General features: G+C 36.0%; 1 protein-coding gene across 1 annotated transcript in view; it reads right to left on the bottom strand.

Moving 5' to 3' along the window:
- The window catches only part of GRK5 (G protein-coupled receptor kinase 5), a 93505-nt gene that overhangs the window by 55440 nt on the left and 12121 nt on the right, over positions 1 to 25944 (bottom strand). The window contains exon 2 of the mRNA XM_070944871.1: positions 3597 to 3709. Within this exon, the coding sequence (XP_070800972.1) occupies positions 3597 to 3709 (113 nt within the window). The remainder of the gene's footprint in view (positions 1 to 3596; positions 3710 to 25944) is intronic.

Below are 25944 nucleotides of genomic sequence, written 5' to 3'. Positions count from 1 at the left end.
CAGTGTACATATGGTACAAGAAGAAGAATAGAAATGAAATTATTCCTCCTCCATCGACCGATTCAGGTTTATAAAAAATGCATTATGTGAAAAACATTCAGGAGAATTAGATTCCTGATTTTGCCAAAGAGAACTCTCATGACTACCTGAACAGTTGATGGTCCGAACAATGTCCTTAGAATATCATATCACCTTCATTTCAGACCATGAAAATGTTCTTGGTGGCAGAGTAAAACTGTTCCTCTATTCCCCAGAGCATTTCAGTCCACTGCAAATGAGGTGCGCTTTTTTTTACATCACCTCAAAAACGGACCTACGATGAACAAGCCATTCTTATCATAATATTATCTCAGAATATTTTAGAAATCAGCAGTACAATTACATTTCCCTTACTAAATAGCCACTATGAAATAAACTTTCATACAGCACGATAAGCATGCTTTAGATAAGAAACACATGACTGTTAAAATAGACATGACTATGACCCTTCCATTCCTATTAAATGCAAGAGGATGAAGCAATTAAATACCCATAAAAGTCAGTACAAAGAGACTTGCAGTGTTCTTTCATAAAATTTCTTATCCATTTAGATTTTATCAGGCCACAGGTCATGTTCCCCTTCAAAGCACCAATAGACAAGAATGTTTATAGCATCTTAATGATGCTTTTTCCATCATCCCACCATTATCACCCTTTGGAACTCATTTCAAAGATTAAAAATCATATGCATAAAAGAGCTATTTTTTAAAAAAAGCTTAGAAAAGCTGGAGTCTTATCTTCAACTGACACAATTCATGACTGCTGCAAAGAGAGAATAGCATGTGGCAAGGAAGCTGAAGTCCTGCTGATATACAAAATATTTTTAATCTAAAGAGGAAATATTTCTACTTTAGTTTCTATGCATTTCTATACACAGAGGCAGAAGAACAGCCCTTGACATGTTTTTATGACTTAATCCAACACAATTCTGGTCCTAACCATTATGGCTCAGTATATTTCCCTTTGCCACATTTTCTATTTATTTATCACTTGAAAAGATATATTACTTTAGAAAAAAGTGAATAGTTTCCTCTAAGAATTGCTTAATTATTATTATTTATTTTGGATGTTTTAATTCCGCCTTTATTATTTTTATAAATAACCCAAACTGGCAGACACATCTACTACTACTACTTCTTCCTTCTATTTTCTCCACAACAACAATTCTGTGAGGTGAGTGGGCTGAGAGAGAAAGTCACACAGCTGGCTTTCATATCTAAAGTGGGACTAATTAATCCTAGAAACTATACTATTTAGTAGTGTATATTGGAGGTGGAGGCCCTTTGAGAGCTGTATGCAACTAAATTTCATTTCAATGTATGCTGATTAGTGTATATTCAAAGTGACAATTAAGTTATTCTAAGTCTAAGTCTATAAAGGAATAAATTCACAAACTTGATAAAGTGCATTTGTTCAGATATTTTGTAGTCTTAACAGCAGAATATGGCAGACTCCATCAAAATTTCTCCTCAGGTTCAACCCATTTTGGTTGGGAAACTCCCATGACATGTAATGTAACTTTGCCTTATTGTCTTTTCTTCCAGATGATTAAAAAAAAATAACAACCCACAAGGGTTTATGTTATATAAACTGGCTTCAAAAGGTTGTTTCATGTAGCGTATCATTCAATATCCAGAGATTTTATGAAGAAATAAAAGCTATTCTGGAACAACCAAAATAGAAACATTCTGCAATAGTCCTCTTCCCCAATTCCTCCCAAAGCAGAAGTATTTCATTAAAAAAAATGGGGGGTGGGAGGGGGTGGGAAGAGGATGATGAACCTGCTAAAATGTTCTTTACCTAACTGGACTAAATATTGTTCTTTTTGGAGGATCCAATCTGAGTCACCAGGACCACTGCCATTTGATCCCTCCACTATGATGTTTCATAGTGCCACAGTGTCATTTTGAGAAAGTTCATGCTCTAATACAGTGTCCATGTGTATATATGGGTGTGCGTGTATGTTACTTTGTAAGTCATAAACCTAAAAGGTATTCTAGAATGCTTGGATTTCCTGTCCATGTAATGATTTATGGGAGGATATAATGGTCTTCTGGCTGTCTGGATAATGGCAATATTAGTACTCACAATAGAATGAAGGAATAGTGATGTTTATATTGTGCTGTATCGAAGTTTCATATACACCAGTGTTTCTGAACTGTGCAACCTTAAGATGGGTAGACTTCAACTCCCAGAATTCCCCAGCCAGCTGGCTGGGGAATTCTGGGAGTTGAAGTCTACCCATCTTAAAGTTGCCACATTTGAAAAACACTGACAGACACTATTTCAGTAATCCAACAAACTGCAAAGCATTTACCTTTAAGAGAGTGGCTCAGCTAAATAGACTGAGACTTGCCTAAGGCTACCAACAGAATTCACAGAACAGCTAATCAATGGACGACTTCTGGTTTGAACTCTCTGAATGCTACATTTATTTGCTTGAGTAAATTCTACTCTGTTTAGTGTTTTAGTTTACTCCAAGACTGAGTGTGCTTTAATCAGTGTCCCACAGGTAATGCTATATAGGTACATATTAGCCAAATTATGCACAGTTATTCGACAACATTATCACTCAGTGACCAGCCATTGAAAAATTACGAAAAAAAAATTTGCTTTTCAATTGCTTTCAAATTCTGCTGAATTATTTTGATTTGCTTTCTCAGGAACCACAGTAGAAAAAGGCTTTTCTTCTGAACCCCCTCAGCTGAAACTCTTTGCCAGATGGGATCGGAAGTAGGCCTCTGCCGCTGGAGCAAGAGGGCCAGGCTAGTCCCATTGGGAAGAGATAGCTCCTCAGTTGTATATTGAGCATGAAGGACTAAAGGCTTTGACAGAAATCAAATCAATAAGTGCAATATAACAGGTAGTCCTCGACTTACAACAGTTCATTTAGTGATTGTTCGAAGTTACAACTGCACTGAAAATAGTGACCTATGACCATTTTTCACACTTACGACCATTGAGTATCCCAATGGTCATATGATTCACATTCAGATGCTTGACAACTGACTCACATTTATAACGGTTGCAGTGTTCAGGAGCCATTTTGTGACCTTCTGACAAGGAAAATCAATGGAGAACCCAGATTCACTTAACAACCAGTTACTAATTTAACAACTGCAGTAATTCACTTAACAAATGTGGCAAGAAAAGTCGTAAAAGGGACAAATTCACTTAACAAACTTTTCACTTAACGACATAAAGTTTGGGCTCATTTGTGGTGGTAAATTGAGGACTACGTGCATAAGTGCATAAGTGCACCAGTGTGCCTAATATTGTCCTAATATTCCTTTTTACTCTTTTCATGTATTCAAATTATGTTTATACTTTATACTTTTATACATTGCTGATACGTATTCAGACACAAGTAAACATGAAAACAGAAATATACATATACACAAGCATGGAGATAGAGGAGACAGTTTAACAATGGAACTACAAAAGCTATGCAGGTACAATCTATGGAAGAACAAAAAAATGAAGGAAAACTCTGTACCTGCACAGAGAGACCCACAGGTTACAATCAACTCTTGTAGCATTAAGAAAAACCAACTTACCACCGAATCAAGAAACTTAATACAGCATTCCAGCTCCAGGCGAGTCTCGCAGAACTGCCGAAAGAGAAATCTTCCTATTGGTTGCTTGTCACATAAACTGTAATAATCTCTCTCTGGAGGAAATAAGAAGAGAAGGAAGGAAAGTGAAACACAGGAGTGCTTTTTACATCTGGTCCAGTTTGGGAAGGCTGGGTGTATGATTTAACTTTTTTTTAACCTTAAAAAGTTCAAACCAGTTATAATGATGCAAATTTAAAAATTCATAAAGGTATGGTATAGAAGTCAGTCAGTTTTACTAGAGATCATACCCTGGTTGCAGAGAAATTAGTATGGGATTTAATTAAACACATTCCAATAATTTTGATTTTACTTTATTTTTTCCCATTAAAGGAAAAGGAAAAATGCATTGTTTCTGGCTCTTACAATTGCAAAAACAGGCTTAAAAGTGTACGGATGAAACCTGTTGAAATCTGAGAAACAAGACAGGAAAGCTATCTCAGAAGGGTTTCCAGTAGTCAGAAAACCTTAGAGTCCTTTATAGCTACTTGCAACAGTACAATGCATTATGCCTTCCAAATGCTTTTCCACCATCTACAAATGTGTGTAGTACAGTTAGTCCTTGATTTAGAACAGTTCATTTAATGACCATTCAAAGTTAAAGCAGCACTGAATAAAGTGACTTATGACCATTTTTCACATACAACCTTTGCAACATCCCAATGGACATGTGATCAAAATTCAGATGGTTGGAACTGGCTCATAGTTATGACGGGTCCTGTGTCTGGGGTCATGTGATCATTGTTTGCGAAGTTTCTGACAAGCAAAGTCAATGGGGAAACCAGATGAGATTACTAATTTAACAACTTCAGTGATTCATTTAACAACTGTGCCAAGAAATGTCATAAAATGGGGCAAAAGTCTCTTAACAAACGTCTCACTTAACAACAGAAATTTGGGACTCAATTGTGGCCATAAGTCGAGGATGACCTGTACCTGATATTCTACCAACTGTGCTCTAGTGCTATTGAGATGCTGCAACAGAATAGAACTACCAGTAAATAAGCAAAATTATAATTGCTATGATATGCCTTGTTTTCCTTGAAAGAAAGTCAACACTAGGATGAGATTACATGGGCATTTTTTTTAGCACCTAAAACTGATCCATGTTTAGTGAATAGTTGGTTCTTTAAAATAATGGTCCATGTTTTAAATATTTCATGGGCTGAGACTGGAGTATAGAAAGTGCAGCAATAATGGCCTACAGCAGGGGTATCAAACTCATGTCATCACATGTAGTATCGTGACCTTTTTCCCCTTTGTTAAACCGGACGTAGGCAAAGGCAGCACATGATGCATCTGGACCGAGGGCCGCGAGTTTAATATCTCTGGTCTACAGCAATGCTTCTCAACCTGTGGTCCACGGACTCCTGGGGGCAAAATGTTATCCCAGGGGGTCTGCAAAGATTTGAAGAAATGATTTAAATCTTGATTTAAGTTTTGGGGGGGTTGGGAGCATGGTCTGTGGGCCACAAAAGATATTTAAAGGGTGGGGTCTGTGGTGAAGAAAGGGTTGAGAACCACTGGTCTACAAGATTTAGAACACAGTTCCAGATGTCCTGGGAAATCTGGATATAGGAGAGAAAAAAAACAATGTATCATCAAAACACCACTGAAAGACTTGTACAACTTGACATCTGCTGCTGAAGCATCTGGACTGCAATAACAGAATACTCCAGTGGGCATTGTTCTATTTTGATAGCCCTTCACTTCTACTATACCATGTTTTTTTTTTTTTAAGTGCTGTAGCCTTTTTAAAAAGTGCCCTGAATTTCTTCATATTCAAAGGAGCTTCTGGTAATGGTAATGACGGCAAGCCTGAAAAAAGGCATATTAAAAATAAACTGAGATAAATGCAAAAGCAGGCATTCTAAATCATCAAATCCTTGGCAACGTTAATTTATCAGAACAGAATGATCTTGGTGGCAATCTTTTTTTTTTAACAAATCCATAATTCCTGCTGTCTTTTAAGAAGCACAAAATGATTTCAAAGTCTTCGTGCTTAAAAGGAAGGTAAAATGAAGTAAATACAATGGTCTATAGTTCTGGGATGATGTATATCAGGCCCATGAGTAATTTGCTGGAAAATACATGTTTATGAAGTAAGTATACAGAGAATTGTTCCAAAGGCACTTCACATTTTAAGTGTTAATAAGAGATATTCCTGATGCTAAGAAATATATTTTTATCCCTCATCTTTTTTGAAGGACCATTTGAAAAACTGAAAAGGACTTCACATACAAAGTACTTGAGACATGAGATGAGGTTTGAATTTGATGCATTAGCAAGTTTCAAGATTAATCTTGAAAATACTTCGGTAACACTGTAACAAATAAGAATAGCATGTTATTTCAAAATAATTATGTGAAGACATAGAATGAAATTTTTAAAAAAGATATGTCAAAATGGGACAAATTACAATTGTCATGTTGGTAGAATTTCTCTGATTAAAGTCAATGTTTTAACTAGATTGTTATTTTGTTCCAGACAATACTTATTTTGAAAATTGATGTACCATTTAAACAATGGCAGAAGATATATCCAAATTTGTATGGAGGGAGGAAGAACTTGAGTTAAACATAAAGTGCAACAAGTTGCAAAGCAAAGAAGATGATAAGACTTGGAATCATATTTTGTTATCTGTTGTTCAGTTTGGATGGATTTTGTTAAGGAATAGAAGGTTATTGGTTCTATAAGGCCATAATTTGAGATTTGGATGGCACCAGTACCAATGGAATGGTAGCTAAGGTGAATGTAGTTTAAAAATCATTATTAGACCAGCTATACTTGAAGAGTGTGGAATAAATATAAACGTAGATTTTTGCTTGACAACTCCTTTGTAGCTTTCTGCCCAGGAAGCATTTTATAGATGAGAAATGACAAGTAAATATAAATTGTTAACTTACCATGATGTATTAGAATTTTCTTAACGGATTGTAAAATCAAATGAAAAGAAGATTTCATGTCAATGGTTTTTAGAAAGATTTAAAGTGGATTTTTATTGTAAACTGCCCAAAATCACTTAGGTGAGATGGGCAACATAGAAATTTGATATATAAATAAAGACTTTTATGGTTACGAACAAAGTAACACTGTGTTAGAAATAGAATTATGTGCTAATGAACATGTTATTGTTAAAATTTGTGTTGAAATATGAGACTGAAGAAAAACAAGTAAGTCTGATGATAAAATGACAATTGAGACCTACATGGTATCATGACTGAGAGGCTTTGAGGTATCAATTGGCCATCAACTGGCTGTATCCATTTGTTCAAAACTCACCCAGTCCTGAGTAGCCTTTCTGCCTCAGAAAGGTAAGCTTGTCACACACAGCAATCCACTTGCACTTTGATTTGTCAAGTTCACAAGCAAATTTACAGCTGCTTTTATGGAGATGAGTTAAACATTCAAACGTAGCTGCCTCCATTTAAATACAATAATGACATGCACTGATCCACCTAGCTTTTAAAAGGATGAAAGCTGTTTCCCTTCAAATACTATTCTGGAGACTCTTTAAAAAGGACTTATCCACTGTTTGATTTGAATCAATAAACATTGCATATGCTGCCATTAAATGTTAGACTAAGAGGTGTAGCTAGAACCTCAACCATTGCAAGTGAAGTCACTAAGAGAGGATAGCAAGAGTTCATTTTGCGTACTGATAAAGTTTAAGCACAAAGGATCATCTCGGTATTCACTTCTCAAAGAAATTTAAGCTCAGTGCTCATTATTCCTTGCAGAACACCCACTGTATAAACATGGCCGGAATCCAAAAAGCTACTTTAGCAATTTTAAGGCTCAAGCACACCTGGCAAGATTTTGACTTTTGATTTTCTTTGAAATACACATCTTTATGTTTTAATGCAAAATGATTTTGAAAGATGTCTCAACGCCAATATGGAGTGAATAATTAGTGTTGATGTTAATTTCTCTTTATTTGCAAGGAGAATAATCTAGTCTTAGTATCTGGTTTCAATCTAATAAACAAATGCCATTTTCCCTTACTCTCCAAGCCAATGCAGCCAGTGGACTAAATCTTGCTATACAATCTTTTGCGTTACAGTTATTGTGAGAACCTATTCATAATAAACTTTCATTTTTTTTAAAAAAACCTACCAAAAAGGGACAAATAATTTCCCCACAATTGGTAAATTATGTGACATAATGTCAATCCTGAGTCTGAATAACCATATAGAAATATTTCTCCATGACATTCTGTCCCTAACCTGGTCTTTCAAGTCCTTCAAAAGTGCACTTATAGCTTGTCTTCTCCCTCTCTATTCCTCACAAAATATCTCAATATTTATTTCATACAGTGAGAATGTGATGATAATCTTATTACATAGTGATATATACGGTTTTCCCTGTGTACTTTATAGAAACAAAAGTTGGATCTTGAGGAAAATCAAAAGGTTGAAAAAGTATTGATGCTTTTGAACTAAGGGTGGGATAATAATACTGTGGATAACTTAAAAACCCAACACATAGTCCTCAGACCAAATCAATCCAATGTGGTGGATCCAGGAGAGATAACCTTCAGGGCAGAAATGATGCACCTCAAATTATCATATTCAGAACACTTTGTATGAAGTCATGGCTTTATTGAAAAGTCTGTAATGTTGAGAAAAGTAGAATGAAGTGGAATGAAAGAGGGCAACCAGAGGAATGAAGTGGAATGAAAGAGGACAACCAGAGCAGGTTGATTAGGGGCCCTTGTGAAAAACTGGGACAGTTGTGAAGGGCCACTGCCATTGGCTCAGCCCCTGCAAACCCCTTCCCCCCCCAACATAATCATTCCTCACCACTGTCCAACCTCTTGTTGCTCCTACTCCCCTGCTGTCACCAGCACGGGACAGACAGGGACAGCCGAAGTGACCCACAGGCCGTAAAATGATCTCTGTGGTTGCTAAAAGTTGATACTAACTTAATGGTCTGTCAATTGTATCACTCAATTACATAACAAAAATATGTGTTCCCAATCTCCCAAGCAAACATGCCTGGAGAATAACATTGCCTAGATATTCAGTGTAACAGTTAGTTGATTTTGGTACTAGTTTAAATCCCAGAAAACTGGCTTATAAAATTTGGTATCTTTTATAAAATACAATAAGAAATGTGATTCAAGTAGCAAAGGAGAAAAAGGCCTTCAGCACTTTTCCTTCAACTTGGTCAGAGGCCAATCATGAGAAAAATCACTGAATATTTTATGGCATTTTTGAGGAGCAACAAGACTGACATTCTGTTTAATGGTATATGGAAATAACCCAGATCCAGCACCTAAAGTGAAGGGAAAGAAGGAGGAGAAGGAGGAGGAGGAGGAGGAGGAGGAGGAGGAGGAGGAGGAGGAGGAGGAGGAGGAGGAGGAGGACGACGACAGCAGGAACAGTTGCGTGGTGTTGTGGTGGTGTTGTGGTGGTGTGGTTGTGGTTGTTGGTATGCCAGTTTGGAGAAGAATGGATGTAGAAAGGTTCTGGAACTTCAGTATCAGAGTGCTCAATGCCTGGAATGCACTACCTGTCTCTGTAGTTTCTTCCCCAAACCACCAAAACTTTAACCTTAAACTGTCTACTGTTGACCTCACCCCATTCCTAAGAGATCTGTAAGGGGCATGCATAAGTGCACCAGTGTGTCTACTGTCCCTGTCCTAATATTCCTTTTTTACTTACTCTTTTCATGTATTCAAATTATGTTTATACTTTTATCTGTTATCTTATATATGCTTGACAAATAAACTTATGATTATGATTATGATTATGGAAGTGAGTAGAGTTACAGTTTTCTAATCCAAATAGGAAACTGAAAGCAACCCAAGGGAAAAGGAGAATTGGAGGAGCTCACTCCTGATAGTAAAACAGAACAAACTGGGACTATTACCCAAGAGTCTGCAGGTGTCTGACTCAAAAAAGGCCAGGGAGGCTGGATGTGTCCTCTGGAGTATGGGAGCCCACTGAATCGGGTATTGGAAAAAGAACCCTGTGACTGCAAAACATGAGCAAGGGATCTGTAGGGTCCATTATTTTCATTGCTACGCAAATTTATGCTATAGATATGTGAGGCAACGCGTTACCTTTGGGATGGAAGTGTATATGCACATAAAAATATGTGTGCATGATGAAGAGAGAGGCACACTTTTCACACCAAGAAGAACAGTCTATTATTTTACATAGGTTTATATAAAGTTTGGATTAAAAAAGATAGTAATTATGCCATTGTGGGACATACCACCACTACTGTACTGGTGCAGAAAGCAAATTCCAAAAGAAGCTTTTATGAACATTTGCATTTAAATAAATCTCATCAATGTTCAATTTTCTATCACAATACTGAAGACCATTACCTATTTGTAGAGTTAATCATTTGCCAGAGCTTGTATATTAAATTGCAAACACTTCCAGTTAGTTCTACAGAAAAAGAAAGGGTTTTTCTTTCATTCGTTCAATTGCATAATTCAAAACTGTCTAGCATCGTTTTATAATACAGAATTTTAGAATGGAAACTCTGACAAATCTTCAAAAAAGTCCCTGGAGTAATTGCAGCTTTGATGCATATGACTCTGGTCTAATTAATTAAAATATAGATGCAATCAAGATCTGACCACAACATTCTTTTCAATTGCTATTTAAATCTTGCCAGTTTAATTTCTCTTGCTTGTCAGTTATATTTCTTAGAAGCAAGTGAAAATCATTTCCCATCTTTACATATAAAATGTCATTGTTTGGTTTTAGACAAACTTTGTTTTGCATATCCAACAGTTTTTTTTTTCTTTTTGTTATATCTCCCTTCATTCAGAATTTTATTCAGGATGGAACCATTCCAAGAAAGTATTGCAAATAACGTTCCTATGTCTTACAGTGAACTATGCTACAGTGTTGCCCACAAAACCCAGTAAAAAGGGTTTTCCACAAACATATGACAGAATTTTCCCCCCCTTTTAATGCAGAATTCCATACACACACAAATGTTTTCATACAAATATTTGCATCAAAATATTTGTCTGAATTGTTTTTGCAGATTTTGCAAAATAGGAAAAAGAATTACTGCATGTTTTTAGGCCCACTGAAATTACGTTATTTCAATTATGTTTTTATGTTATGTTATGTTAGTTCTTTAACACTTCTATTATTTGTTGCAGAATAGCTAAGCAATATCAGAGTGAAATTAATAATTAAACTGAAACAAAATTGGAAATTAATACACAACTCAGACCAGACACCTTTCTGTTAGAGTTAATGGATAAAAAGTACTGGAAAAATCAGATTTTTTTACTTTTATATATGGCAGCAATATAACTTTAGCATGCTCAAGTTACTTTAGCTATGGAAAGATAATTTGGTTTAATGGTTAAGATTCCAGGCTACAAAGAGGGAGACTGTGAGTTCAAGTCTCGCCTTAGTCAATGAAAGCCAACTGGGTGACTTTGAGTCAGTAACGCTGTCTCAATCCAACCCACTTCACAAGATGGTTGTTGTGGGGAAAATAGAAGGAGGAAAGGCATGCTGGATATGTTTGCTGCGTTGAGTTATTTTAAAAAGACTTTGAGAAATTTACAATAGAGGAATGGTTAGTAAAGATAATGGAACTGGCAGTGATGGCTAGATTAATGGCTCTTGTCAGAGAAAAGTCACCAAATGAATTTATCTACAACTGGAAGTCCTCTTTGTAGACTTTTTGTAGAAGATGGGGGGGGGGAATCAAATTGTTTTGTTGATCATTAAAATTTGAAAAAGAAAAAAAAACTTTTTTTGGGGGGGAAATGGAAACAGTATCATAGTGTTAATCAAATAATTCAATGTGTTATATTGTTGTACGAAGTTGTCGGGAAGCATTATTTGAATATATGTTTGGTTTTGTTTTCTTTATACCTTTCTACACCTCTATTTCTGTTTCCTCTTTATCTTTCTTCTTGTTTATTTTTACATGTATTTTTAATAACATTTAATAAAATTATTATGAAAAAAACATGATCATTATTTAACATTTCTACAATTATTAGCTTTCCATTTGTTTTGTTGGGTGTAAGGGAAACAAACACATACCTAAAATGTATCTGTGATATCTGATTAAGTTGAAAACAAATATACAGCCCAATAAAGCCAACTAAGTGCATTCATCATAAAATATAGTTTAAAACTGGCTTAAAATGACCAATAGTCTCCGTCTGTTGAACCTCAGGAAGCAATAAGCTGTATAATTTGGGAGAAGGTCTGTGCAATTTTTTTTGGTCCTTCAGATCTCTCAGCAGCTTTTGATTATTATATCAACAATAGCTTCTTGTTGGAGATGGAATTGGCCTCATAACCTCTAGATTGTATCAGAGATTTTGGACAAGGTTTGGTGGGGGGGAAGCTTTTTCTGTCTCAACACTCTGACTCTGGAAACCCCTTCCCCTGGAAACCCACAATGGCATCAACATAATAAGCTTTTCAATAGAAACTGAAGATTGGTTTACCCTTGCATTTAGAACTTAAAAAGTTATAACTTAGCCTTGAAAAATATGCTCTTATACCACACTTATTGCTGCTCTAATATTTTCAAGTACTGTTTACTATATTTCCTTTGTTAGTTTTATCTTTTATAATATGTACTGTTCTGGCCTGAGAATTCTTACAATTGTATGCAATATCTAAACATTTTAATTTAAAAATTAAAATTAGAGACACTATGAAATTGGAGATTCTTGATAGAAGAGATGCATAGGTATGATGATTCTTATACGTCGATGAACAGTGAGTTTATTTTAGCCACTTGTATAGTTTGATCTTCTCACATTCATCCATTTTTCTTAAAAAGCAAGAGCTTCTTAGATTAAAACTTCTAGAGCAGCTGCTTTCAAAAAAGTGAAGATTGAGTAATTGACCATGCCCTTAAAGTGCCAGCAATATCAAAGTAGGAAATATAATCCACTTCAATGTATTTTTTCTAATCATGAGTTACAGGATGCAGGAATGGTGGAAAGTATTATATTTAGAGAATGCCTATTGCAAATTTATTTTAGCAAGCATAACGCTATGATAGCAAAAAAAAAAAAAAAGTGGATACATAAGGAGAATTGTTCCAACCCTAATAAATGGAAAGTTTCTCTGGCATATGGAAGCTTTGGTTTTGGATTGCCTAACTACTGTAGCAGTTCAGCATGAAAACCAGTTCGGTTTGGTGGTTTATTTATTTATTTATTTTATTTTATATTGGATTTCTATACCGCCCTTCTCCCTGAGGACTCAGGGCGGTGTACAGCCAGATTAAAAAACATGCAGAACAAATATTAAAAACAATTAAAAGATATATAAATTTGGCCCAATTAAAACTCATTTACCAATTAAAAACGTTTAAAACATTTGAAAACAGTTAAAAATTTCATCTTAAGGCATTAGGCTAGAAAGCAGAAGACTGTGAGTTCCCACCTTAGCCATGAAGATCAGCTGGGTGACCTTGGGTCAGTCACTCTCTCTCAGTCTAACTCACCTCACAGAGTTGAAGTTGTGGAGAAAATAGGAGGAGGATATTGCATTGAATACATTTGCTGCCGTGAGTTATTTATAAAAACAATAAAGGTGGGATACAAATAAATAAAATCTAATATTGTTTGTCATCAGGAAGAAAGGAATATGCAATCAGAACAGCAAGTGTGCATGGAATAGTATATTTCTTCTAATAAATATTGGCATCTAATATGGCCTTCCTCTTTTGCTTTTGACAAATGGCTATTGCCATTTGTGAAATGTCGGGGGGGTGGGTGGGGGCGGGATAGGCTAAGCAATGCCTGCCCACCATTTTTATGTGCACCTTTGGTGAAAGCTAATCTGTTTGACTAAGTCATTTCGCCTTGGACATCTGCCTTTTAATTCTCTTTGCTTATCTAAAATTCGAGGAAGAAAAAGATTAAGTGTGCTGAAATGGCTGAATCTTCTCAAGACGAACAATGATTCATTGTCTCCTGTTTCACGGACTCATTCAAGGATATGAAAATTACTAATAATGCAAAATAATGTAGAATAGTCTAACTACTCACCCATTATATTGCACAGCTGCTGCCAGCAGCAACCAACATGATTTTAATAAACAATATTTTCAACAGCATTGAAAACATTGTTTATTAAAATTCCCACTTTGATCGTTCTCAAAATTGTCTCTCTTTGGTTGAACTGAGCATTTGAGTACATTTAGAGGCCAGTTACAATATAACCTCTAATATACACAGATGGTCATGATCAGCAAGCTACTGCAACTCTGCTTCTCTCAAGGATAATGTACATTAGTTTAGAGGTGGACAAGATAGAATGAAGGGGATAAGAAAAAGGAGTCCTCTTTCCATCTCAAATACATTTATTTTATTTTATTTATTTATTTATCTATCAACAAGTACAAGGAAACAAGTATCAGTATAGACATAGACACGGACACATGAAAAAAATTGGCACAAATAAAAGGATATAAATAGGCAAAACAGCCATAAACACATAGAATGATTACATATAAATGAGGACAGTAAGACAGGGACGGTAGGCACGCTGGTGCGCTTATACAGGCCCCCTTAGGGACCACTTAAGAAACATGAAAGGTCCACGGTAGATAGTTTAAGGTAAAAGGTATGGAGATTAGCGAGACTAACAACAGGATCAGGTACTACTCTACTGCAGAAGTCATATTTCCTACAATCAAGTTTAGAGCGAATTACATTGAGTTTGAATCTATTGATAGCTCTTGTGTTATTATGGTTGAAATTAAAGTACCCATTTACAGGTAGGACTTTTTGGTAAATAATCTTATGACCTAAGCATAGGTCGGAATGCAGATGGCATAGTTCGAGGGTATCCAGGCCTAAAATATCAAGTCTGGTGGTATAGGGAATTCTATTTCGAGCAGAAGATTTGAGTACTCTTCTAGTAAAATATATCTGAACCCTCTCTAATGTATTGATGTTTGAAATACAGTGTGGATTCCAGGCAGGTGAACAGTAGGCAAGTATAGGTCTGGCAAAGGTTTTATATGCCCTAGTTTGAAGTATAGTGTTACCAGAGAGAAAACTTTGTAAAATGAGATTGACAACTCTTAATGCCTTTTTTGCAATGATGTTACAGTGAGCGCTGGGACTTAGATCTTTTGAAGTGAGTACTCCTAGGTCCTCGACAAAGTGTGGATCAACTTTTAGATCGTAGCTGGTTTTGAAACAGCTATGAAAAACACCTCTTTAAAGAAGTAATTAAAGAAGTACTGCTATTGGGGTAAATGAAAGTAGAAATAATCAGGGGTGTCAAACTGGCAGCCCTCGAGCTTGATGTGTCACACGGAGGCCATGCCCACTGCAGCTCTGCAAAGAGGAAAAACGTCATGAAACATCATGTGATGACAATGTGATGTGGTGAGTTTGACACCCGTGAAGTAGATAATGGTAAAAAAATATATATGTGAGGTTATCAATTTCCCAACAGTTCACTGTATATCTCCCACCAACACACACACACACACACACACACACACACACACACACACACACACACACAACCATCATCTATCAGGAATAAGACTGAAATATCAGTTTTAGAAAAATAATAATGGGCCAATTTTTTGCATTAATGAGAAATACCCAAATGAAAATGTGAATATTAGATTTTGACAGTACTCAGAATTTTCTAAAATAAAGGATCACAAGCAAAGGTTTTATTATACATTGCCTATTCCTAATTTCCAAAGGATTTTCAGGAGTCTTCTACAACCCCAAAATTCGAAAGCATCAATGTTCTTCCTATTCTGCTTCTTCAAAGTTCAACTTTCACTTCCATAGAGTGTCACAGGAAGCAATTCTGATCTCTGTAGCTTAAGACACATTATGATATTTGTATATTTTCTCCAAGCGCTTTATGGCACCTGTACCAAGTGCTAATCTGCAGGGTATTTCTCAACTGCTTGTTCCTTTACTGTTAATGGTTGATCCTAAAAGGCAAAAGCAATCCACACTTTGATATGTTCATTATCAAGTTCTAAGGCCTTGACTTCTCTTCTTGGCAATTTCCAGAGTTTTTTCTGACATCCAGTTTGCTTTCTTTTCTTTAATTTATTTTCACATTCATCCTTAAGGCCTTTTTAAAGTTCATTCTATAGTATCTCTGGCTCTTTGTCAATGAAGTTTAGCACATCAAAGTGTGTCCTGATGTTCTCCCTGAAAATAGTGAGTATATGTTCAAGGTCATAGTGTGTAAACTTTCTTCCTCTTTAGCTTAATTTAGAGTTTGCACATGAGCAGTTTATGATTTCTTCCACAGTCAGCACCTGGCCATGTCTTTCATGCTATAATGGAGCTCCTTTGCCTCCTTTTAACAGTAATATAGTCAATTTGATTTCTGCATACCTATCTGGTGATGTCCATTATAGTGGCATCATTTTTGTTGTTTGAAGAAAAGTGTTAGCTACGAAGAAATCATTGGAATGGCAGAATTTGATAAGCTGATCTTCTGCCATTTCATTCTCCTAAACCATACAATCCAACTATATTTTCCCCTTTCATATTTCCAAATTTGGTATTCCATTATCAATCACACATAGTATCTCTTGCTTGCATATTCTGCTGATTTTGAATTGAACTTGATCATAGACGTCATTAACCTCCTCTTCTTCTGCATCAGTGATTGGAACATTAACTTGAATGATAGTCATATTAAAGGGTTGCCCACAAAGCTAATCAATATTATTCAGCATTGATTACATTGTACCCAAGTACTGTCCTTGCTATATCCTTCCTAACTACAAAATCAACAGTAGTTTTATTGGATCCTGCTAGGAGTAGAAACTTTTGGCACAGAAGGCCTGGGGAGGTAGAGTATCTATTCTTGTCAACATGGAAACTGTAGATTGTTGAGCCCGCTCTGCTTTTGTTTTGTTTAATTTTAATTTTTTTTAAAAAAAACTTTTATTTCACAGTCAACATACATCTTAAACAAAAAATCAATCATTCATATATATATATATATATATATATATATATATATTCCCCCTCCCTTCCCCCCTCCCATCCCAACCCCCACCCCCCTCCCCGGATTTCCCAGAACAAGTACAGGGTAAAAACATTTAACAAATCTTAATGAAAAACCCCACAAACTAACTATCTATAGATTTATCTATCACTTGTACTTTAACTCTCCTTGTTCAAAACAAAATATAACTTTTCTTGCTTAAAGGTAGTTAATCCCAATTAATTCAACAATAAACAAACAATTTAAAGCCCTTGAAAATATATTGAAAAATCTATAGCCTTGAATTTAACATCCAAAAGGAAATTTCTCATTTAATCCATTACTTAAAATAATTTTTAGATATAATCCATCCAATCATAACCAAAGAGATCATATCCTTGTTCACGTTTATATAACAGTTGAAACATCCAGTCATTTAACATCCAAAAGAAAATTTCTTTTTTAAAAATCTGTTTTTGTAACAGTTGAAACACCCAGTAATAAGTAAAGAAAAAATTTTTTCAAAACCAAACAAATCATATCCTTAATAAAAATCTTGAATACCAATACAATCATTCACCATGTTATCCTGCCTAACAAAGAGGAATAAAATTCTTCCACTTCCATTTCCCCCTGGTTTTTTTCCTAGCCTTCTTCTTCCGCTTTATTCCACCATCTTTTATTTTTACAAACTTTTGTGTATTCAACTGTAATTTTATCTTCCAATTCTGTGCAGCTCGCAAAGATCCTTTTAAGCAACACACCTCTTTAAATAGGATTAAAAGTTCATTTTTGTAAAGAAATTGTAATGTTCCATTTCTAATCCTTCTTGATATCTTGAAAATCCAAGCTTCTCCCAGCACTTTTCCTCTCATCTGCGTCAAAACCTCTGGATAGATCTCTCTCCATATCTCCGGTTAACCTCCTTCAAGTCCATCAGTTTATTCATAGTTTGAAAAACATCCTTTCCATGTTCCTCAGGCACTTTTTGTTCTTCTTCCTCTTTCAACATTGCAACTTTGTTAGCAATTTGAGTAATAAACTTCTCAAAGATCTCATCCAGTCTTTCCATAAATGATTTTTGCCATGCATCCACAAAATCCACTGTCAGTATTTGTACACTTGCTGAATTATCTGCTGAGAAACCTCCATTCTCTTCAAAAATCTTTACTTCTGCCATCTTTTCTTATGCTGCAAACTTCATTCAGCAAAGCTTCAAAGTACTGACAGCTATAACGACCTTAACAAGCGCAAACAAGCTTTAACAATTACTTTCTTCTTAAGCTTCCGTTCTCAATCAGCGCCATTTTGGATCTCTTTAAAGCTTTCACTCAAATCTGAAAGGAGTCATTATTCATCAGAGTTAAAGAAAGAAAAATACTTGCGAGAAGCTCTCCTGTTTTGTTCTGCCTGCGTGAAAATCAATCCTTGAAATCACTTGTTTCACAGGGATGGTCGCGATGCCTTAATCCGTCAAAGACAGAATACCGAGTCTGGAGCTGCTTTCCAGGCATTTGGGGAGCCCTCACCCTCTGTGCCTCCAGGGTTAACCCTGGAGGTTTTGGGGGGCTTTCCCTATACACCTGAGCACTCACCCCCACTCTCTTTGCCCGAGGGAGAAGTTCCAGCTGCCAAAACAGCTGATTTACGCTGTTTTGGCGGTTTTACAGATCCTGGGAGTAGCAGCTCGCAAAGGAGCTGCAGCGGCGCCGGCGGTGCCAGTGGAAGTCCGTTTAATTTTAATTTTTTATTTTGTTCTGATCCACTGTATTTTTCTTTTTGTGAGTTGGTTTTTAATTGTAAACTGTCCAAAGTTGGGAATTAGATTAGTTTAGTAATGCAATGTAATGCAATGAATATAATATCTGAAATTTACCATAAAGGTAAATGGTAAGCAAAATGAGAATTATGTACAAAAGCTATAACTTTCTTGTATTGAATATATAAATATAAGAAGTTGAGCTTAATTATAGAGAATAAGATTTGGTCTTTCTAACCTAGGGTAGTATAATCTGACAGAATAACAGTCTCTAATATTGTCTTAGCTTTGTTTTCCATGTTTTAACTGAAAAAACTAGAACCCATCTGAATACAGGTTACATGTTTTACAATTACAATATTTCTTGTTAAATGAAATCCATTCCCAACAGGGTGGGAATGTGTAGTTCTCCAAATTTTAATCACCGTAACTTCCATATTTGCACACTGGGCATGCTGGCTAAAACTAGCTTGGAGTCTAACTTTTCCTTTAAGTGAAAGTTTACAAAAATAAAGAATACTGTGAGAACTTTTATGAGGCTTGCAGGAGTTCAGAGCAATTCCAATCATTGTGATCCAACAAGGTCCTAGAATTTAAAACAATGCATTTTCTGGCTCAGCTGCAGTAGAATCCACATTATTAAAAAGTTATCTATCTTTATTCAATAATCAAAATCACAGATATTGTGGACAGTCATCCCCCATTAGATATGTTTCGCCCTACCCCTTCTTCTGGTCTCATGTGATCTAATAGGTCCATTTTGGCTACATTTGGCAGGGCTTAAATTAAAGAGAGTTTTCTGCTTCAGCAGGAATTGAGTGGGCACTCAAAAACTACTTGAGGGAAGGGATTTTGGAGTAGACAGGACAGTAAAGCAATGGAAAGGCAGTACCAATGCATGCTCCAGAAATTATGCCTTTTGTTAGAACTTATTGCCTCCTGCAGTAGTGTGTTAGTCACCACAACAGCCTATGATCAGGGTTAGAAGAATTGAAGAAAACACTTTAAAACTTGATCACATATAATACCTCCTTCACAGCCTATAATTATTTTTAAAATTACTTTTATTATGTAAACTAATAAAAAAGGGCAAATACACACATTAGCATTAAAGGATCAACCGAATTGAAAAATTAATAAATGAAGCAACCAACAGTGAACAAAAATGGGGAAAGAAGTTTAGAAATCATGTTATCACAAAATTAATAAAAAATTGTTCATATTGCTCACAAACCTTCTCTTCTCATTTTATGAAATAAAAAGTAATTAAATCAATGAAAAATAATATAATGCATACCAAGTAGAGATTTCCCTTTTTAATGTTGAATAGTTATTATTTTAGCCAACCTCCATCAAGAAGCCACAATTCTTGATGTCTTGATAGATTCCAGATTTTGGAAATATAAGGATATAAGCATCCTTAACATCAGTGATCCAGAAACGTACTAACAATCGCAAATCCAAAAATTGGCCAAGACAAAACCATATGAGTTAATATTCCAACTCCTGAGTTAAAGCACCAACAGCAAAGTAATTGTAACCAAACACTTTCAACACTTTCCAAAGGATCCTCAACTCTCTATTTTAAGAAATATTCTATTTTAGGAACCACAGATAATTCCTAAAGAAGCTTTAATCACTGTGGAGGTTCAAAAGCATCAATTGTATCATCTTTGTAGCTATCAAAGGCGATTTTAATAAAGGACAACTGAATGTCTGGGATCTAGATAATTTCAAAGATAAGCAGATTCACCATGTAGTCAAAATATGAATTGGAGGAAGAGACTACTTCATTTATTACTTTGCGAAATTTTTGCGGTTTTGTGGCCCAGCTGGGGGGAAGAGGGGAATTGGGCCCCCCAAGCATGAACAGCTTAACTCACATGAGCAGTGAGCTGGTATGCACATGCATGAGTGCCTACCAGTCTGCTGGTCACACAAGTTGAGCTGAACATGTGTGCATGCGCCAATCAACCACTCTTTTAGCCCAATTTGCAAATAAGCCATGGCCCAGTAGTGGGCTACAGCCCAGGGGTTAGGAACCGCTGATCTAAAGGGAGAACATAGATTGGCTCATGATGTTTTCAATGTTCGAAGCAGTGAAAACAACTCACACATTCAAACACTTAGAGTGGAAATGTTCTTTCATGTCAACAAGATCACATTTTTCTTCCACGGACTTATTTCTCTTGAACGTGTTTGATTTAAAACGTGTTCCATTAAACTTTTGTACTATGCTACTATGTAAAACCTTGGTGGACTCATTTTTTATCTGTTTGGCCAAAATCAATATGTGATTTTTAAAAACTTGGAAGCATATAATTATCTTCATTATTTGGATCGGCTAAAACAAAACTGCAAACTGCTTATAATAATACATGCAAAATATTTCTTTCCACTTGGTTCTCCAGACTAATAAGCTATTGTTATTTCATCAGGAATTATTATATTTACAAAATTTATATGGCTAACATCTTGGTAACAAACAGACATGTTATGTGTTTTTATTTAGCTGTACACCGCCCTGAGTCCCTAGGGAGAACGGCGGTATATAAATTTGAAGTAAAATAAATAAAAATAAAGTTGCAAAAAGCAATATAAAAACAATATGCTAACAAGGTAAAGTTAAAATGTATCAGAGGAAGCCAAACAAATGAGGAATCACAGTGGTGAAATGCAGCTGGGTCTATCTGGCTGGGGTGAACCAGTAGTGCTCCGCCCACCCACCCGGAGGTCATCATGTCCCATTTTTGATATTCTATGCATGTGCAGAAGGTCCTGTGCATGCGCAGAGGTGTCGCACGCGACCAAAGTATTCGTGCACGCTCTCATTTGTGAATCAGTAGCGAAGGTAAGTGGATTCATATAATACAGTCGCAAAACAGAAAAGGCAGGTCTTAACAGTCCAATCTTAACTGTCTTCCAGAAGGCCTTTAAAGTCAAATTAAAAGCCCATGTATCAGAGATAAGCAAGTAATACTTTATTTCAATAAGCCTAAAAATACAAGTACAACCAATTCAAGTTAACTATGTCTTTACTAAAAAATAAACTAAAAATATGAAGCAATATTTTAACCTGTACCTATTTTGGGTCTCTCAAGTATAAGTTTCAACCTTGTGCCAAGTTTCAGGGACCGCTTTTGCAAAATGCTGACATTTGAAGTCCAAATCTCATTTGGACTTCTCATTTCATTGAGTAATGAAATGAGAATGATTTCACTAATATTTTAAATTAAGTATATTCTCTCCCCCACCTCAGTTGCTTATCGGATTTTTTAAAAATGCATGTACAATTTTTACTAGGATTCTGTGGCAGAGATTTGAGAAATGAAAAATCAGATTTTAAATCTCTAGCAAATTCTGAAATGAAAGAGAACTGCCTGCTTACGGAAGATACAATTAATAATGTACCACATGAAGTAGGTCAATGAAAATATCAATTTTTAAAAACACCTGGGTCTGGGTAAAAGAGCTCTTGAAAGACTAGATCAAGGCGGGCCAACAATACAGCTTCATTTTTATAAAAATCTTCCTGCCTTCCAGGGTATTTGCTGCAGAAATAGACACTCAGCTTCAGAATTCAAATATTCATTAACTCAGTTTCTTCCAATTTGGTGCCCTCCAGCTGAGCTTAAACTACAGCCAAAGAATTGTCAGCCATCAGGGTCAATGCTCACATCAGCTGAAGACTTCTGAGAATTGTGTTCCAACAACCAGACAGCCCAAGGCTGGGGCAGGCTGACATAAGTACTTACACCACCAGTGTTAACAGAGATTCATATCAACTAGGCATCTCACTATTTTAAGAATAATTGTATTTAGCATCCTTTCAGAGAAAATATGAAAGCAAATCTCATCCAAACACTCAAGAAATAATTTGTCCAAAATACTTGTTTTACTGCATAAAGAAAAGCACCCAGACAAAACCCCCAATGTCTTGGCTTTTTCCAGAAGATCTACAGAGAATAAATTGAACAGACCACAATTGATTTGTTTTGCAATTGTAAAAGGGTAACTGATCCCAATCATCCATAGATGTGGTACAGACCATTGAGTGACATTTCTTGTGGAGTGAAATTAAAGTATATCCCAATTTTCTCCTTGGACATAGTTGGGACATGCCCTGTAAGAAACAAATAAAGTGTTCACTGTTCCTTCTCCCTGAATTTTTAGCTCCTTGCTGAAATGATGTTCTTATCTGAACTCACTGACGCTATGACGACAACTCTGGAAGTCAGCTCTTAAAGTGAAGGAAATGAGGGTGTTGGGAAGGTTGTCACTTTCTTTTCTGCCAAAAAGCCAGGAACATTTTCTCCTCCATTTTCCACAATCAGCCAAACCACAATTAAATCGCATGTTCAAAATGTCAAATGCAAAAAGAAAAAAAAAAAACCCTGCAAAACGATATTCATTGTACCAATTTCAGATATTTTGAGTTTTGCAGTCTGTTCTACTTTTCAAGGGATCAAATCGGCCCATATGTCTTGTTTTTTTCTTCAGACTTCAAATACTTTTTAAAAAGAAAATGCTGCTCTATATTTTTCAGCCCCATTTTTCTTGTAGGGGAGCAACTTACAGGGCTAATGTTGATCTATAAAGCTCTCCAGAGCTTGGACCACATTCTCACATTGGAAACAGTCTACCTGGGAGAAGATGCTAATGGCTCCCCCTTAGGAAGCAGAGAGGGGCTAAAACTCAGAGATGCTTTTTTCCCAGAGACAATGCTGCTTCTTTGGAGTAGCCTCTGAGTGGACTTTCAGGCTGATTCCTGCTGGGACTTCCTGAAACAATCAAAATGTCTAGAAGACATTTGGCCTATGATTTCATCTTATCTGGGTTTATAGATTGTTTTTATTATTTTGTTTGCATTCAATGCTTTATCTAATTAGATTGTGGAGTGTTTTCATTGTGTGTTTTGTTGTGTATTTTTATCACTGTGAACTGCTGATTGGGATTTCAGCAGCCTCTTAGATGTGACACATCGACAGAAAGGTAATCTTGAAAATACTCATCAATTTCTGAAAAACCCATTTATTCTGTTCTGGCATGGGTGACTGTCCTGACTATATTTATTTTAAGTAAAAGAGTCTCCAAATAAGAATACTTTTAGAAAAAGGATACATATGAATCCAGAATCATGATGCTGCGGGCATCCTGGGAGGATAAGTAATACACAGGAGTTTTGTTTCTGTTGGATCATTTTCCTGTTTTATTGTTTCGTGGTAGTTTTATAGCTACTGCTTTTACTGTTGTTATGAGACACCCAGAGTTGCTTAAGATGAGTGGCCAGTTAAATCTTTTAAGCAAATAAATAAGAACATTCATTTAATTTATACTCTGAATGTGGGAAAACAAAGGTATTGAAACAGGTATAACTATACTGCTCAAAAAAATAAAGGGAACACAAGCAGAAGACATCCGAGATCTGAATGAATGAAATAGCCTTATTAAATACTTTGTTCGTTACATACAGTAGTTTATACACTTCTCAAACAACTAAAGAGAACACAAAACTACTGTATGTAACGAACAAAGTATTTAATAAGGCTATTTCATTCATTCAAATCTCGGATGTCTTCTGCTTGTGTTCCCTTTATTTGTATTTTGCTAGTTGTATTCAACTTGGCCTTTCACTTAGTGAAAACACTTCTGCCTATGGAAAGCTGTTGGTGCTTTTAGTCCTCTACTGCTGCCCTTTTGTACTTTATCTTATGAGATTTTGTGATTTCACACTTTTCCAGACTAATTTTTCAGAGGAATAGCAACAGGCAGCAATGCATAGGACATTCTATAGGACATACCTGCTACTAATGTAAAACCATAATGGAGGAACTCTGTATTGTGAATTCAACAACAAATGTAATCTCAAATGTTTATATGAAACTGAATATATTATCATTGCCTTCATAAAATCGGTGCAAATAAAGTATAACCTCAACATTCTAAGAGAAACTATTTCAAAAATGCACAAAAAATTCTAGCAAACAAAACTGTCTGATAAACCAGTGAAGAGATTTGTGGCACACTACAAATTAAACTTTTGTGGATTACAGTCATGGCCAGAGTCAAATAGGTAAGACATAAGTAAGTGGTTCCTTTAATGTTTCCAAAACAGTCAGGTCTGCCTTTTTAGAGCTTAACTTTTGTCTACATTGAAAAGCGCCTACCTTTGTTTTCAAAATTAAGGACAGGTTCAACCATTCCATCTGCACATAGATTACTGCTGTTGGGAATTTTAAAGAATGTATGTGCAACCTGAACATTCAAAACAAAGGTAGTTTTTTGTTAGCCAGCTAGAAGTGCTCCCTATGACCTTTATAGAGTTGGATAAACAGCAGGAAAGCAATACAAACTATCAAGCATAAAAGAAACTCAAAAGGGCATACCAACACAAGTTGAAGCCAAGGTAACCTTTTAAGCAGTGAAGATGGTAGATCAACTAATGGTGAAGCAATAAGAGCATTCTGAGATATTGGAGATGATCAGAAGACAAAATGAAGAGAAAATAGAACTACTGAAGAAGTGTGAGAAAGTGTGAGGGAATTATGAGTTTGACTCACCGAAAGGGGAGGGCGATGTCAAGCCATTTTAGAAAAATATCTTGAGTTCTAGGAAAGTGTACTGGCTTAGTTTTATTAGGATATTTATCTGTGATTGCTTCCCTTTTCCCAAGAATAAGACTCATTTAAACCCTTTAAACTGAGTGCAACAGTTACACAATTACATCTTGTCTTTTAGAGTTGGCTCTGGATTTGTTAAGTCCTGTAGTTTTGAGCTTCAATTAGGAGGACACAAAGCACATTTTTTTCTATATTCCTAGAGCTAGACTGAAGAGAGAAATCCTGGTAGAAGAATGTAAGAAGAAACAGAAAGTCCACATGTTGTCAGATCTTTGAGATAGGCCTGATCAGGAAAGAAACAATGCAAGAATTACAGGAATTCTCTATTGTCGTAGGGTATAATAAAAAGAATCTCAAAAGTCTGCTGGCATTTCTTTCTGCTCTCTTTTATACCAAACAGAACAGGACAGGGGCTGGTGGTGGTGAAATATGTTCCTTGTGTTCCTTCTTTCTCAGGAGTGAGTTGTCTTATCATTCTTATCATTTTCCTGGTGATAAATGCTATCTCTGCATTTATCTACTTGAAGATGCTGCACTGTCAGTCCTATGTGATGGTTCTGAATACTATAAGGCTTATGAAATTGTATAGATGTTATAGAATTATCCTGTTAAGTCTAGGAAGATTTGGTTTTCCCACTAGAATTAATTTTAAGTCTGTTTTCCACCTAAGATCCTATAATAGCTCAGTTGCATTATATCCAGTTTGCAGTTTTTAAAAGTAGTTTGGGACCATTGCTGGAAAGTGAGATATCCATTAAAACAGGGGTCCTCAAACTATGGCCCGCAGGCCTCATTTGGTCCACTGAAACTATTAATCCAGCCTGCACAGGACCACGAGGCTGCCCTGCCCACATTGCCCGACCCACCTACTGGCCCCCACCCTTTGGCCGAGCACAGGACTTACTTTCGCCCCATGGGTTGGAACTGGAAGGTAAGGCCAACATTTTTGGCCTGCAGAATGTTTC

The sequence above is a fragment of the Pituophis catenifer genome, unplaced genomic scaffold (assembly GCF_029215685.1).
Source record: "Pituophis catenifer annectens isolate HBS135680 unplaced genomic scaffold, rPitCat1.0.hap2 SCAF_6, whole genome shotgun sequence".
In the NCBI taxonomy this organism is placed as follows: Eukaryota; Metazoa; Chordata; class Lepidosauria; order Squamata; family Colubridae; genus Pituophis; species Pituophis catenifer.
This window is presented reverse-complemented; position numbering and strand designations above follow the sequence as displayed.